The sequence below is a fragment of the Bison bison genome, unplaced genomic scaffold (genome assembly GCF_000754665.1).
Source record: "Bison bison bison isolate TAMUID 2011002044 unplaced genomic scaffold, Bison_UMD1.0 scf7180017864452, whole genome shotgun sequence".
In the NCBI taxonomy this organism is placed as follows: domain Eukaryota; kingdom Metazoa; phylum Chordata; class Mammalia; order Artiodactyla; family Bovidae; genus Bison; species Bison bison.
The window spans coordinates 3,125,741-3,143,163 of record NW_011495014.1 but is presented as its reverse complement, the minus strand read 5'-3'; the positions used below and the strand labels follow the sequence as shown (position 1 = coordinate 3,143,163).

The 17,423-nt window shown below is 37.7% G+C and overlaps 1 protein-coding gene across 1 annotated transcript in view; it reads right to left on the bottom strand.

Moving 5' to 3' along the window:
• Positions 1-17,423, bottom strand: part of SCN1A (sodium channel, voltage-gated, type I, alpha subunit) — a 155,668-nt gene that overhangs the window by 40,263 nt on the left and 97,982 nt on the right. The window contains exons 11-17 of the mRNA XM_010858942.1: positions 16,728-17,012; positions 15,136-15,516; positions 13,753-13,885; positions 8,307-8,545; positions 6,830-7,003; positions 4,949-5,305; positions 3,289-3,771 (exon numbers count right to left, since the gene is read on the bottom strand). Coding sequence (XP_010857244.1) covers positions 3,289-3,771; positions 4,949-5,305; positions 6,830-7,003; positions 8,307-8,545; positions 13,753-13,885; positions 15,136-15,516; positions 16,728-17,012 — 2,052 coding nt within the window. The remainder of the gene's footprint in view (positions 1-3,288; positions 3,772-4,948; positions 5,306-6,829; positions 7,004-8,306; positions 8,546-13,752; positions 13,886-15,135; positions 15,517-16,727; positions 17,013-17,423) is intronic.

Sequence of the window (17,423 nt, the reverse complement as noted above, 5' to 3'; positions counted from 1 at the left end):
CACTGAAAGTGAAAGTGAAGTCGCTCGGTCGTGTCCGACTCTTTGAGGCCCCATGGACTGTAGCCTACCAGGCTCCTCTGTCCATGGGATTTTCCAGGCAACAGTACTGGAGTGGATTGCCATTTCCTTCTCCAGGGGATCTTCCCAACCCAGGGATCGAACCCGGGTCTCCCGCATTGTAGACAGACGCTTTATCGTCTGAGCCAACATGTAAAATAGATGGTGAGTGGGAATTTGCTATATGACTCGGGAGTTCAAACCAAGGCTCTGACAACCTAGAGGAGTGGGATCGGGAAGGGAGGTTTAAAGGCAGGAGACATATGTATACCTATGGCTGATTCATGTTGTTATATAGCAGAAATCTGCACAATATTGTAATTATCCTTCAAGAAAAATAAATAAAGAAAACCAATATGGTACCACTACACATCTATTGAGCATCACTGACTCAATGGACATGAGTTTGAGCAAACTCTGGGAGATGGTGAAGGACAGGGAAGTCTGGCGTGCTGCAGTCCATGGGGTCACAAAGAGTTGGATGCAACTGAGCAACTGAACAACAGCACATCTACTAGAATGGCCAAAATCCTGAACACTGACAACAGCAAATGCTGTGGGGTAACAGGAGCTCTCCTTCATTGCTAGTGGCTATGAATAACCGTACAGCCATTTTGAAACCAGGTTGTAAATTCTTACAAAATAAAACTTACACTTAGCATACCACCAGCAATTGCCACTCTTGGTATTTAACCAAATGAGTTGAAATCTTACGTCCACACAAAAGCCTGTACACGACTCAGTTTATAGTAGCTTTATTCATAATGGCTAAAACTCGGAAAAACCAAGATGTCCTTCAGTAAGTGAACAGATAAATAAACATCCAGACAACAAAATAGAACTTAGCACTAAAAGATGTGAACTATCAAGCCATGAAAAGACATGGAAGAGTCTTAAAAGCAGATTACTAAGTAAAGGAAGCCAGTCTGAAGAGTCTACATATTATATGACTCCAAGTATATGACATTCTGAAAAGGGCAGAAACAGTTACAGATCAGTGCCAGAGGTTAGTACAGAGGGATGAATAGAGTACAGAGGATTTTTAGACCCATAGAAACTGCTCTGTGTGATTCAATAACGGACAATAAATGCCTTCAGACATTTGTGCAAAAGAGGAGAGTGAAAAAGCTGGCTTAAAACTCAACATTCAAAAAACAAAGATCATGGCATCTGGTCCCATCACTTCATGGCAAATAGATGGGGAAACAATGGAAACAGTGACAGACTTTATTTTCTTGAGTTCCAAAATTAATGCAGATGGTGACTGCAGCCATGAAATTAAAAGACTCTTGCTGCTTGGAAGAAAAGCTATGACCAACCTAGACAGCATATTAAAAAGCAGACATTACTTTGCCAACAAAGGTCCATCTAGTCAAAGCTATGGTTTTTCCTGTGGTCATGTATGGATGTGAGAGTTGGACTATAAAGAAGGCTGAGCATTGAAGAACTGATGCTTTTGAACTGTGGTGTGGGGAAAGACTCTTGAGAGTCCCTTGGACTGCAAGGAGATCCAACCAGTCCATCCTAAAGGAGATCAGTCCTGAATATTCATTGGAAGGACTGATGCTGAAGCTGAAACTCCAATACTTTGGCCACCGGATGTGAAGAACTGACTCATTTGAAAAGATCCTGATGCCAGGAAAGATTGAGGGCAGGAGGAGAAGGGGATGACTGAGAATAAGATGGCTGGATGGCATATCACTGACTCCATGGGCATGAGTTTCAGCAATTTCTGAGAGTTGGTGATGGACAGGGAAGCCTGGCCTGCTGTAGTCCATGGGGTTGCAAAGAATTGGACATGACTGAATGACTGAACTGACTATAAAATGGATAATACCAAGAATGAATCCAAATGTAAGCTATACACTTTGGGTAATAATGACACATCAGTGTAGCTTCAACAAATAAAACAAATTGGAGTATGTGGAAATTTTGCTGTCTTCCTCTCAATTTTTCTGTGAGGCTGTTTTAAAAATAAATTGTGTAAATGAATTTTTTAAAAATTTGGACTATGTAACCTAAGCCATCTTACCATTTTTGAGACTTCCACACAATAAATGGGAAGTGAAGGTGTTTTGTTTCTTTGGAATTATCTTTTAAATCCATTAATATTTAGATTAATATTTCTAAGTCAGTTGCTATGGACTGAATTGTGTTCCCTCAAAATTAGTATTTTGAAGCCATAACTCCCAGTGTGACTCTATTTGGAGACAGGGCTTGTGAAGTAGTGATAAAGGTTAAGTGAGGTCTTGATCCAAACTCTAATCCAACAGAGATGGTGCTCTTATAAGAAGAGAGACCGGAGCTCACACCCACATGCTGAGGACGGACCGTGTGAGGACACAGTGAGAAGGCAGCTATCTGCAACTCAGAGAGAGAGCTCTCCCCAGACCCTGACCCTCCTAGCACCTTGACCTTGCCCTTTCCACTCTCCAGAAATGTGAGAAAATACATTTTGATTGTTTCAGCCACCCAGTGTGTGGAGCATTGCTATGGCAGCCTGGAAAATTAACATGAAGTTTGGAAGAAAGTGTTAGTTACTCAGTCATGTCCAGCTCTTTGCAACCCCAAGGACTGTAGCCCACCAGGCTCCTCTGACCATGGAATTCTCCAGGAAAGAACACAGGAGTGGGCAGCCATTCCTTTCTCCAGGGAATATTCCTAACCAAGGGATCAAACCTGCGTGTCCTGCATTGCCGGCAGATTCTTTACCATTTGAGTCACCTTAATGGAATGACATAGACTATTTCTTGTTAAATTCTCTTCCATGTATGTGAATTAGTGCAATGCAGTGTAAGATATACAGAGCTCATAATGACTGTAAGTTCAATCCTCAGCTATATCTCCTCATTATAATATGGGCTTAAATTTCCTAAGCTAATTTTCTTATCTGACAGGTTAGAATGACAACAAATCTTTCTGAGGTTATTACAAGGATTAAATCCAATGATGCTTGTTCATTCCCTGGATCATTCATTCATTCATCCTCTAACAAACACCCATTACTTAGGATGACAAAACTTATACTATTAGGATGAGAAAACATACACATATATTATTCTTTAACTTATTAATCATCTCACTGAGCTTAAATCTTTGGTTCTTCAATGAAATAATATTTTATATTATGGCAAAAAATATCCTACATGGAATATATAATCATAAATACAGGCAATATAATATATGTATATACATATACATTTATACCCAACCACATCCTTATAATCTTACCTCTTTGCTTTCTTCCAGATCTGATTCACTACTGAAGTCCTCTGTGTTTAAATTTTCAAAGTCAGATTCTCCTACAGCAATTGGTACAGTCACAGTAAGACTGGGATTGTTTATGAAGGACATGTAATCACTTTCATCAATAATGTACTTTTCAACACTGCTGCCGGTTCCTATTCCACTTGTGGTTCCATTTACGTCTTTAAGATAGTCAAGGTCTTTCCCAATCTCTGTTGTATGATTGGACATACAATTGTCTTTCCTGTTGTTTAGATCATCAAGTGGTTTAATTTCATCTAAAATCTTTTGTTTTCTAACAAAGGACTGCTGAATAAATTCATATATTTTTCTCTTCACATAAGCTATTCCTTTGTGCATCCTATCCACAGCAATCTGGAGATTGTTCATTTCATTATCATCATCAGTGGCCGCAAGGTTGTCTGCACTAAATGAGCTCAGAAGCAAGGCCAAAAAGAGGTTCAGGACCTTAAAAATAACACAAACATCATTATAATTTCACCCCAATGTGAAGAAGACCAGATTGAGATACTTATTCCTTGTTGAGGAAACTATAAGTTCTAACAATGAGGCGAAAGAAACACCACAGCATAGTGACTAGAAGTTCAGAGATCTAAATGTTGTGCTCGGGCTTAACAGCTATGCCACAATTCATCTAAAGGGAAAGATATGATTTCCATTGGTCTCTAGTTCCTCTACTTATAAAATGAAGACACTGAGCTGACCTAAGGTTTTACTAAACTTAAAAATATGTGATTATAAGAAATAAATTTATGTGGGCTCTATATAAGAGTTCTAAACTTAAAATTCCTTAGTTTTTAAAACTATGCATTTAATTGCATATTATAGTTTCTTTTTTGATGAAAAGATATTAAATTGGATATTAATTGAAAGAAAATCATTATGATCCACAATGAGAATTATGGGCTTAACATAGGCATCAACATATATGTTCTTGATCTACTATTTTTCTCATACCCCACTGTTGACTAATTAGGACAACTATTTATAAACAATCACTAATATTTCCATGAGACTGGCATATTAATGTATGTATCCTTTGGAGTGTATGATATATTTTTATATGGTAACAGTAAGGTACCAACCTAAAAGAGAGGACAGATTAGTTACTCCATGTGGGTTAGGAATCCTTAGCCAACCTCTGTTTTAATGTAAGGATTGACTAACCCAGGTTGGTTCATGCATCTGCCTTATGACATAGAATGACTGAATACTATCTACAATGAATGAGCAAAGAAAAGTTGAAATAGCTAGGAACAATGGGAAGTGCCACTTTTTAGTCCTGTACTGGCAAGTAAGTTTGGGTTTTCTCTAAATTTATTTTTTTTCAGACTTTTCCCTTCCTTGGATCTGAATTTTTAAAATGTTCCCAATATATCCTTCTAAACCTGTCTTTAATATTATACTCCATAGGAGCTCACATAGTAAGTGTGATGAAATGACTGGCAAAACAGTTGAGAATAAACATTGTAGGGTCACTGGTTGTGTTGTCAAAGATTATAAGTGTATCCAAGGTAAGAGACTTTTGAAATTAATAATGATAATTTTGTTTTAGACAAAATGGTCATCATTTCATTGTGCTCTTAATCCATTTCTGAAACTCATATCTTAAATGGGTACATACCACCAGGTTTCCAATGACCATGACCATCATGAAGACAGTAAGGCACATGGCTTGACCAGCGACCTCCATGCAGTCCCACATGGTCTCTATCCACTCTCCACACAGCACCCGGAACACAATCAGGAAGGAGTGAAAGAAGTCATTCATGTGCCAGCGTGGGAGCTTACATTCACTGTTGATCTTGCAGACACAATCTTTGTAACTTTTACCAAAGAGCTGCATGCCAACCACAGCAAAAATGAAGACGATGATGGCTAACACCAAGGTTAGGTTTCCCAGAGCCCCCACTGAATTGCCGATGATCTTTATTAGCATATTTAATGTTGGCCAAGATTTTGCCAACTTGAAAACTCGAAGCTGGAAAATAAAAAAAAATATGTTATTATGATCAAGCCTTGAAAGCATTACATGTGAGGTTTACCAAGAAATGAATAAAATTGAATCTCTAACAACCTTTGCTCTACAGATGTTATAATGGTGATGGATGTTAACTGAGCTTATTGTGATCATTTTGCACTACATACAAATATTTCATCATATGTTGTAAACCTGAAATACAGTGTTATTATATCAATAATAACTTATAAGAAAGATATTGAAGTATATAACAAAAGACATTTTTTAAGAGAGTTAGTGGATGTCCTGGGCCACTGCTGATTGCAAAACTTATAATCTTGATTGGGGAAATAGGTAAGAGCCACCTTGCATTCTTATACTTTCCAGACTTTTAAATCCGTCTACCTTTGGACCATAACCAAAGAGAAATGACCTGTGCCATTGCACTGTCATAGCACCACCCTCCTAAGCAAAAGATGTGAAGAGCAGGCTGTCTGGATGTCTTTGTGTCAGTGCTTGGCTTTACTCCAAGACATATTTCTAATCTATCAGGAACAGAGAGTTGTGAGCAAATGTTTCACTTCACCAAACAAGAAGCAAAGGTCTTCCTGTATGGAGCTTCTTATCTTAAAAAAAAAAAAGAAAAGAACAACAACAAAAAAACTCTCTTACAACATCTGTCCTATCCTTGACCATGGCCAGTCTCATGGCTAATTTTTGAACCCCTCCCTCCCACCCAGGAAGAATCTGATCCTTCCATGTTTTATGTAGATAATTTTCCTTGAGAGTGAATTTTTAATTATTACTTGGGGACATACTGTCCCTCATTTGTTTTGTAAAGGTGGATGTAAGGCATACATGGACTGACACTAATATTAATTTGATCTCAATGATTTCTGCTCAGAGATACTCATTTGTCAATAGCAGGCAAAGTAACAGCACATAGAGCCCTGCTATAAGTAAAGTGTTTATTATTCACAATCTTCCTCTGTTGCACTGACATAGCTAGATGCACCTGCATTTAAGAACTTGGGATACTTCCCGTGACTTCATAATTCTTTCCCTATTTGCATGCACATATATGTGAATCAGTGGACTAAGTAAATACTTCTGATTTCTCTCCTCTGATTTTGGGAAGGAGAATATTTTCCAGAGATACAATCAGAAATGGTTTCTACATGCACATCCTTATCTGATTGTTATTCACCTAATATAAAAGGGTGTTTATATTTTCAAAGTACTACTAAAATACATTTTCATTAAAATATTTTCTTAGATGCAAAAATATTAACTGCAGTCACCTCTAGAAACAATAATTAGTTGGAATGGTAATCGAGTAACATGTTCAACTTTATATGACCAGGATTTTTGCAATAAAGCTTTTTCCTAAATATGTGGGAATATTTTTTTCCACTTAGGGACTGTTTTTAACAATGCAAATGTTACACAAAAAACTTAAAATGTTAATGGTGTGTGGTAAAATCTATGATACAAGAGCCCTGATTGGTGGAAAGGTTTTTGTCTTTGTACTGTTTTGTTTTTTACCAAACGGAATGAACGGAGAACTGATAATCCTTCCACGTTGGCCAGGCCAAGTTCTACCAGGCTAAGCGTTACAATAAAACCATCAAAGATATTCCAGCCTTCTTGGAAATAATAGTAAGGATCCATGGCAATAATTTTCAGAAACATTTCTGCTGTAAAGATCCCAGTGAAAACCTAAGATCAAAACAAAGTTACTCTAATTCCATCAGATAATGACAAAGTAGCATGCCATAATATTTGCTCCTAGAACAAAATATTTACACTAGTAATTATTCTATTACTTGCGTACATTGGCACAATAATTTATAGTTGTTAAAAAGCTCTCATATATGTTATTTAATTTTATCCTCAAACGAAACACTGTTAAACACATAATGTGAGTATCATAACTCTTACTTTACCAATTAGGAAACATGTCTTCACATGGGTTCAGTGGCTTGCCCAACATCAACTAGAAAGTTAGAAAAACTAGGATTTGGGAGCAAATCTATTTTTAACCAGTGTTCTTTCCATTACATCAACTGCGTTTTCCTCCAGACTTCATACAGCACAGGTACTGACAAGACTTTTCCCATAAACAGTTTTATCTATAAGCTTATTCCCATTTCCCTCTACTCAGACAGTTATTTTGCATGCGTGCCTATATTATAATATGTGCATTATTATCATTATTTATTTGCACATGAAAAAATTACTTCAACAGTAAATACTAGAACTTTAAAAATAGGAACACTATAATTCAGGATGCTTTACATATTTTTCTTTCTAACATCAAGAATTTTAAACCTCAAAACAAATATTATGAAAAATGAATACATTATTTTAGAAACCTTTATTTCAGCAAATGAAAGCTAATATTCCTAAACTGAGACAACAAACACTTTAACAATTTTTTTTTAAACCTTCACCAAAAATGGTCTTGTTAATCGTATAAGGCACAAAATGTACTGGATGTTTTTTATTATTTTATAGCTTTGATCTAGACTAGATGGATTAAATAATACAGGCCCTACCTAGATCTTGGAAGTAGAAAAGCTGGAGTCATTTGTGAATTGTTAAATAAGTTGTGGCTTATAGTGAAGATGAATGACTAAGCAAGATAAAAAGATCTGTAATTTTATTTTAGCCTTCTATATGTAGGGAAACTATGATAATATCATTTCAAAAAGTGTGTTCTTAAACTATGAACTGCTTCTGTGCCTTGTATTACTTATAAATATCAGTATTGACTTTTTCAAGTAGTAATGTAGGCCTGTTTTTATATTGCTGTCTTTCTCAGTTTCAGCTTGGATCTTAAGGGCTGTTAAGGGCTATTTTTGGCAAAGAGTAAGGTATAGCCAGCTAGATATAATTCCCATCTTTTGAAAGCAAGGAAGTAGAAAGGGTGGTGGTAAGACTGCTATAAGACATAAAATGCAAACAGTTTCTCAAACAGAAAATTTGAAGACTGAACACATTTACCTTCCAATATGCTTACCAAGTTTCCTACTGTAAGCACATTATTGAAATGGTCTGTCATGGGATAGTGCTCCATGGCCATGAAGAGAGTGTTTAAGACAATGCAGATGGTGATGGCCAGGTCAACAAAAGGGTCCATCACAACCAGGTTGACAATATGTTTCACTTTTAACCAATATGGCGAACAGTCCCAGATTAAGAATATGTTGGAAAATTTATACCAACAGGGTGGGCATTTCTGCCTGGATTCTTCAAGTTCTAGATTAAAAAAAAAAAAACTAGTCAAAAGAGATTTTTAAACATATATATTCCTCTCAGATCCAATAGATTTCACTAACCAAACATTCTCATTTGCTATAATCGACCTATTTTTGTACTTCATTATTTAAAAAACGTGATTTAAAACATAGAATTTACTCTTTAGATTCCTCCCCAAAATTTCTTCAGACATAAACATAGAACAGCGGTATCAAAGAATGATTGTCTTCTCTTACGCACTGATATTGTGGTTCCATATTTGGCTCTAAGTTACATGGATTGTCTTTTTAATAGAGACACTGTGTGTAATCCTATGTTAACGTCTGGCTATGCTGTCATCTTCAGGTTATAAGAGAGCCAAGAATCAGCTGTTTGTTTTTATTTTGTGAGAATAACCCATTCTTCCCCTCCAGTCTTGAGAGTGTTTAGGATGGTATCAGAAGTCCTAAACTAAATGGAACAGAAGATATGGTCACTATGACTAATAGGATTAGAAACCCTTTACAGAAATACTTTATTGTGCATTTTTAAGGAGTTACCACACATAGGATTCTGTCATTTTTGAGACTGCACCCAAGTACTGCATTTCAGAATCTTTTATTGACTATGAGGGCTACTCCATTTCTTCCAAGGGATTCTTCCCCACAGTAGTACATATAATGGTCATCTGAATTAATTTCACCCATTCTGGTCCATTTTAGTTAACTGATTCCTAAAATGTTGATGTTCATTCTTGCCATCTCCTGTTTGACCACTTCCAATTTACCCTGATCCTTGGACCTAACATTCCAGGTTCCTATGAAATATTGTTGTTTACAGCATTAGACTTTATTTCATCACCAGACACATCCACAACTGGGTGCTGTTTCTGCTTTGGTTCAATCTCTTCATTTCTTCTGGAGCCATTTATTTGCTCTTCTCCAGTAGCATATTGGATGCCTACCAACCTGGGGAGTTCATCTATCAGTGTCACATCTTTTGCCTTTTCATATTGTTCATGGGGTTCTCAAGGCAAGAATGCTGAAGTGGTTTGCCATTCTCTTCTCCAGTGGACCACGTTTGTCCAAACTCTCCACCATGACCTGTCCATCTTGGGTGGCCCTACACGGCTTGGGTCATAGTTTCACTTAGTTAGACAAGGCTGTGACCCATGCGATCAGTTTGGTTAGTTTTCTGTGATTGTGGTTTTCATTCTGTCTGTCCTCTGCTCGATGAGAATAAGAGGCTTGTGGAAGCTTCCTAATGGGAGGGACTGGTTGTGGGGAAACTGGGTCTTGCTCTGTTTTGCTCTTGTTCTGTGGGCAAGGCCATGCTCAGCAAATCTTTAATCCAATGTTCTGTTGATGGGTGGGACTGTGTTCCCTCCCTGTAGTTTGGTCTGAGGCAGAATGATCTCAGTAGCTTCCAAGGCAAATCATTCAATATCACAATAATTCAGGTCTATGCCCCAACCACTGATGCCAAAGAAGCTGAAGTTGAATGGTTTTATGAAGACTTACAAGACCTTCTAGAACTAACAACAAAAAAAGATGTCCTTTTCAGTATAGGGGACTGAAATATAGCAAAATTAGGAAGTCAAGAGATACCTGGAGTAACAGGCAAATTTGGCCTTGGAGTACAAAATGAAGCAGGACAAAGGCTAACAGAGTTTTTCCAAGAGGACACTAGTCATAGCAAACACCCTCTTTCAACAACACAAGAGATGACTCCACACATGGACATCACCAGATGGTTAACACCAAAATCAGATTGTTTATATTCTTTGCAGCTGAAGATAGAGAGCTCTATACTGTCAGCAAAAACAAGACCAGGAGCTGACTGTGGCTCAGATCATGAACTTCTTATTGCCAAATTCAGACTTAAATGGAAGAAAGTAGAGAAAACCCCTAGGCCCTTCAGTTATGACCTGAATAAAATCCCTTATGATTATACAGTGAAAGTGACAAATAGATTCAAGGGATTAGGTCTGTAGACAGAGGGCCTGAAGAACTATGGACAGAGGCTCATAATGCTATATAAAAGGCATTGGCCAAAACCATCCCCAAGAAAAAGAAATGTAAACAGACAAAATGGTGGTCTGAGGAGGCTTTACAAATACCTGAGAAAACAAGAGAAGATAAAGGCAAAGGAGAAAAGGAAAGATATACCTATTGAATGCAGAGTTTCAAAGAATAGCAAGAAGAGATAAGAAAGCCTTCATCAGTGAACAATGCAAAGAAATAGAGGCAAACAAACAATGGGAAAGATTAGAGATCTCTTCAAGAAAATTAGAGCTATCAAGGGAACATTTCATGCAAAGATGGGCACAATAAAGGACAGAAATGGTATGGACCTAACAGAAACAGAAGGTATTAAGAAGAGGTGGCAAGAATACACAGAAGAACTATACAAAAAAGATCTTAATGACACAGAAAACCATAATGGTGTGATCACTCACCTAGCATCAGACATCTTGGAGTGTGAAGTCAAGTTGGCCTTAGGAAGCATGACTACTAATAAAGCTAGTAGAGGTGATGGAATTCCAGCTGAGTTATTTCAAATCCGAAAAGATGATGCTATGAAAGTGCTGCACTCAATATGCCAGCAAATTTGGAAAACTCAGTAGTAGCTACCAGACTGGAAAAGGTCAGTTTTCATTCCAATCCCAAATAAGGGCAATGCCAAAGAATGTCCAAACTACCATACAATTGTACTCATTTCACACGCTAGCAAAGGCATGGAAACATGTAAAATATCATGTATGAAATGAGATGCCAGTCCAGGTTCGATGCACGATACTGGATGCTTGGGGCTGGTGCACTGGGACGACCCAGAGGGATGGTATGGGGAGGGAGGAGAGAGGAGGGTTCAGGATGGGGAACACATGTATACCTGTGGCGGATTCATTTTGATATTTGGCAAAACTAATACAATTATGTAAAGTTTAAAAATAAAATAAAATTAATTTAAAAAAAAATTAAAAATAAAAACCAAGGGAGCACACCATCTATCCCACCCTTTTCATCTCTGCGATCTCCACTAGCCTTCCTGTGGCCTTCACAAATGAAGATCCTACAAAAATTCAGGTCATTCGTGTCTGTTTCTCTGACACAGGAATTTTTCACATGTGCACTGTCCTGGAGGTAAGGGGCTCATCTTCAGATTCTGCAGGTCCTGATTCCAACCTCCAAACCCATGAGATGTGGGCTAAGCACCCCCTTAGATTCATGCCATGAAGACGAAGCATCTCAGAGACTATGCATACTGCAGGAGTTGCCCTAGCCAGGCTGTGGTTGGCCATGGAGAGTGCATGGCCTCCAAGACCAAGGACTACCACTGTTCAACTGGGTAAACTTGGGACTTAGCCTCTCTGAATATCAGTTCCTTAGATAAAGGGTTATTTTTTTAATTATCAGATAAGGTATATAAAAGAGTTTCATGAGTAAAATATGCCAGAGCTTTCCCCTCAAAAGAGCGCAATATTATATGATTTCATTTATATCAAACTCTAAAAAATACAAACTAATCTACAGTAAGCAAAGATCAGTGTTTGCCTAGGGATGGATGGCACTGGGACATATTTTGTGGTGATGGTTATGTTTACTATCTTGATTGCAATGATGGTGTCTTATGTCAAAACTTATCAAATTGTAGTCTTTAAATATGTGCAGTTTACCGAATGTCATTTATCTCTTAATAAAGCTATTTAGAAGAAAATAAATAAGCCTAAAATATTAAAAAAAAATGAAAATTCTCTGTCAAGAGAATTCTCTGTCAAGAGGATTGAGAACTTGAACCAAGAACTTCTAGATGTTCAAGCTAGACTTAGAAAAGGCAGAGGAATCAGAGATCAAATTGCGAACATCCAGTGGATCATAGAAAAAGCAAGAGAATTCCAGAAAAAACATCTACTTTCATTTCATTGACTACACTAAAGCCTTTGACGGTGTGGATCACAACAAGCTGTGGAAAATTCTTTAAGAGATGGGAATACCAGACCACCTTACCTGCTTCCTAAGAAATCTGTATGCAGGTCAAGAAGCAACAGTTAGAACTGAACATGGAACAATGGACTGGTTCAAAATTGGGAAAGGAGTACGTCAAGGCTGTATATTGTCACTCTGCTTATTTAACTTATATGCAGAACACATCATGCAAAATACTGGGCTGGAAGAAGTGCAAGCTGGAATTTAGATTGCTGGAAGAAATATCAATAACCTCAGATATGCAGATAACACCACCTTAACAGCAGAAAGCAAAGAGGAACTGAAGAGTCTCTTAATAAAGGTGAAAGAGGAGAGTGAAAAAGTTGGCTTAGAACTCAAAATTAAAAAAATTAAGATCACGCTATCTGGTCCCATCACTTCATGGCAAACAGATAGGGAAACAATGGAAACAGTAACAGACTATTTTCTTGGACTCCAAAATCACTGCAGATGATGACTGCAGCCATGAAATTAAAAGATGCCTGTTCCTTGGAAGAAAAGATATAATTAACCTAGACAGCGTATTAAAAAGCAGAGACATTACTGTGCTGACAAAGGTCCATATAGTCAAAGCTATGGTCTTTCCAGTAGTCATGTATGGATGTGAGAGTTGGACCATAAAGAAGGCTGAGCATCAAAGAATTGATGCTTTTCAACTCTTCAACTGTGGTGTTGGAGAAGACTCTTGAGAGTCCCTTGGACTGCAAGGAGATCAAACCAGTCAATTCTAAAGAAAATCAATCCTGAATATTCATTGGAGAGACTGATGCTGAAGCTGAAAGTCCAATACTTTGGCTACCTGATGCAAAGAACAGAATTATTAGAAAAGACCCTGATGCTGGGAAAGATAGAAAGCAGGAGGAGAAGGGAACAACAGAGCACAAGATGGTTGGATGGCATCACCAAGTCAACAGACATGAGTTTGAGCAAGCTCTGCAAAATGGTGAAGGACAGGGAAGCCTGGTGTAGTGCAGTACATGGGGTGGCAAAGAGTCGGTCATTACTGAGAGACTCCCCAACAAAACATACAGGATACATTCTTTAGAGTTGCAAAAACCATGGAGTTTAAGTAACTTTTAAAAAAGTTTCTAGAATACAGAAATATATAACAAATAACTCTTAAATAAGACCTATGATGTTTTCTTTGGAATACACTACTTCCAACTTACTGACATGTGTTTCAAATAAGACAATATAAATTCAGTGAAAACAACTGAAATGGAAATGGAATTTGTTACAAACCTTCTACTGTATTTGTTAAAATGCTGGCTATGCTCATTGCTCTTTGCCTTTGAGATGGATCTTCTAGAAAGTCCATGGAAACATGAAAAGAACTTGACCTTCTCTTTCTCATTTCAGTTTCAGTGGTTGTTCCCTGTAAAGAAAATGTTAATGTATTCAATGCTTAACTTGGGCAATATGATAAGCAAACAACCATTGTGACACAGTGAAATTCATGAAATACATGCATCATGCACATTCATATTTAATTAGTGATGGCAGATATTGCTGACTTATTGTAGCATTAACCTGGACTGTCCAAACTGTTAGCCATTTATTCATACACCAAAACTAAGGGTTTTCTTTTTACCCTCTGATTTTATAGTTTTAGGTGACAATGTAATTTTGATATCCTTGATAAACCCTGTGAGTGACATATTTAACAATTTGCTTATGTCAGAACTAACAGCAGAAAGCAATAACTTGAAAAGTCACCTAAATGATCACAGCATTTTATTTTGAGAAGGTAGCCCTTTATTTTTAAAGGAATACAAATAATTAGAACACACGTAGCTGCCATCTCATTTTCTGGACACAAGACATAGATGGTCATCGACAACACAAGCTGTATATTAAAAAAAACAACAATACATGCTGCATGGACAACAGTTTCATCCAGGGTACCAAAGCAATAAGTCATCTAGTTCTGACTTGATCATGCCTCATTCATGCTGATATATATCCAGGTCTAATAAGAGGCAGCACGTGTTTAGAAATTCCTTATCTGGGTATATATTCACAAACACATACCTTTGTACACAGAGAATTCTTTTAACTGTCTATATTAATAATTTTGTGTGTCTCTTCATTTAGATTAGTTTTGAGAAGACCTATATCAGCATTATTTTTTAGTAAGACAAGTATGAGTACTAGAAATTTGAAGATAATAATAAAGCTATCTATTTAGGCACAGTGTTCTTGAAATCTTCTACACTAAAGCAAGCTATATCGAAGAATCTGTTGGAAAGATTTATTATACACCCTTTACACTTAAATATAGGAATCATTCATTTATTCTTATACCAGGTCTTTAGTGGATGGCCTGCTATCTAAAGGTAGTTCAGCATGGGTATATAGCAAATCCTCCAACTGGAGGCAGTCATTTATTACTGTGTATAATTTATCCTTAGCACATTTAATAAATAAATGCATTCAGGTGTTATGCAAGAGAGTGTTGAGGCCTTAAGTTTTAGTTGGTTAGTCTTTTAAAGGTATTACAAGATGCAGGTGCATTCACAGCTTGACCAACCAGGAATCATTCTCAAGGGGTTCCATTCTGTAGAAACACTGGCTGGTACAGCAATCATGGGCCTTCCATGCCTGAACTATTTAAAACTTCCTTACATTGTCATCAGTAGCTGGCTTATCTATTATCACCTCTGGCAGAAGCTGTCCAACAGGCGATGTAGGAACCGAAGGTCCACCAACCAAGGAAACCACACCATTGCAATCCACAGTGCTGTGCATCTTCCCATTGGCTGGAAACACGGCCAGCATTCGGGACGACCTACTGGTCTGACTTAAGTTACTGTTGCGTCGCTCTCCATGCCGTCGGGGCACAAATAAGGAGTCTCTGCGGCTCTCGTTATCCTCGAAGGTGCTGTGTTCATCATCAGCAAAGTCGTTCTCTGATCCCACATCCTTTGCTCGCCCTCTGAAGCTGAAAAGGCTTGTTCTGCTATTTCGCCTTGGAGAAAATAAGGAGCCACGGATGCTCAACAAAGACTATAAGTTTGAAACCGAAAAGAAATTAAACTCATATTAGTATGGTCATTTGGAATGTGCTTTTATTTTGTAAGATTAAGTTGAAGGGGATTTCAGCATTCTTAACAGAATGTGACTCATTCCTTGATTAACATTCTCATTTTATGTGCATTCAGATTAAATTAAATTAGTTTATAAGAGAAGGTTTCTAGCCCTTGAGATTAATAACTGGAGAGATAGACCGCAACTTAAAGGTATTGAAAAACAAAACCCTGAACTACATTTTTCAAGTTCAAAAGCAAACATCTTTAGCACCTAACAGTGGACGCTGTAAACACTCAATAACAGCATGACCCTAACAAGGGCATATCTGTTTCCGCTGCTCTTTCCCTTCAAGAAATTCCAACACTTTGCACAAATTGTTTAAGTCCGTCCTCCTAATATCACTTGAATTATTTCCATCGCATCTAGTAGGCACAGTGTTGTTGGAGCTTGAAGCTAAGACCTCTGAAATTCAGAGTGATGTGCTTTTTCATAAAACATACCACAGTGAATATTTTCAGAAGCATGCATTATGGCTTATAAAGAAGTCTGGGTTGAAAAAAAAAACCCACACACACAACATGAAATAATGAAAAAGAAAAAAGGACATTACTGATTAGTTATCCACATTTTTTCTTGTTAAAAAGGCTGTGGACCAGAAAGATATTAGTTAGAACAAGTGCCAGGAGACAAGTTCAGGTGAGAATTCAGGTCTCCTGACTTTTGATGCTGTGCTACCTTAATACACCAAGCTGTAGAGCTTTCTCTCGTGATTCAGATGTAAAGAATCCTCCTTCAGTGCAGGATACCTGGGTTTGATCCTTGAGTCAGGAAAATCCCCAGGAGAAGGGAATGTCAACCCACTCCAGTATTCTTACCTGGAGAATTCCAAGGACAGAGGGGCCTGGTGGGCCACAGTTCATGGGGTTGCGAGGATATGACTGAGTGACTAATACACACATACACACCAAGCTTCAAGTTTATATATATGCAAACTAAAATTCTTTCAAACTGTACAGAAAGGATAGGTTTAAATATATATATATATAAATTTTAAAAAGCAGTCAATTCAGTTGATAAAAATTCCTAAGTTGTAGTCACTTCTCCTCCCAGCCACCAGCCTCCCATTCCCCTGCCAGCTTCATGTTCTAATTTCCATCCAGGCATCATTTAACTCTGCAGTGCCATACCTGGTGTGGGGAGGAGTACCTCTTTTCGTATGTCAACCGATTCCCTTCTATGGAGAAGCGAAACCCTTTCCTCCTGATGCTGTCTTCAGATTCAGATTTCTGGAATTCATCATCATCTTTCTCTTCTCCACCAGATTGCTCTTTCTGTTTTCTTTTCTTTCTCCGATTTCTTCTTTCCTTTGCACTCTTGGAACTCAACTTGGAGGCTTCAGACGAGCTGTCTGAGAGCCTGCCTGCTGCACTAGGTTCTCTGGAATGCTCTGAGGCAGTTACAGCTGCTGCCTGCTACATTGAGGAGACATGGTTTCAGCACAGAAGTGGAGAAGAACTCACTTTTAAAAATATAGCTCAAGTATTTGCAAAGTATTTTAAAAAAAATTCAGCTGACTCCAGTTAATCTTACACTGAAGAAACTGCAAATATGAGGGATTTTTTTTCCTGTCCATCTAATATAGGCTTTTAGAAATAAATTGATTTTCTCTGTGCTAACATTTTTTACAGACCACATACTCAAAAGGATCAGACACCAACAAGAACATATATTCATATTTCTTTGGGGATTTGATTTACTCTAAAAAATGGCATCTGGTCCCATCACTTCATGGGAAATAGATGGGGAAACAGTGTCAGACTTTATTTTTGGGGGCTCCAAAATCACTGCAGATGGTGACTGCAGCCATGAAATTACTCCTTGGA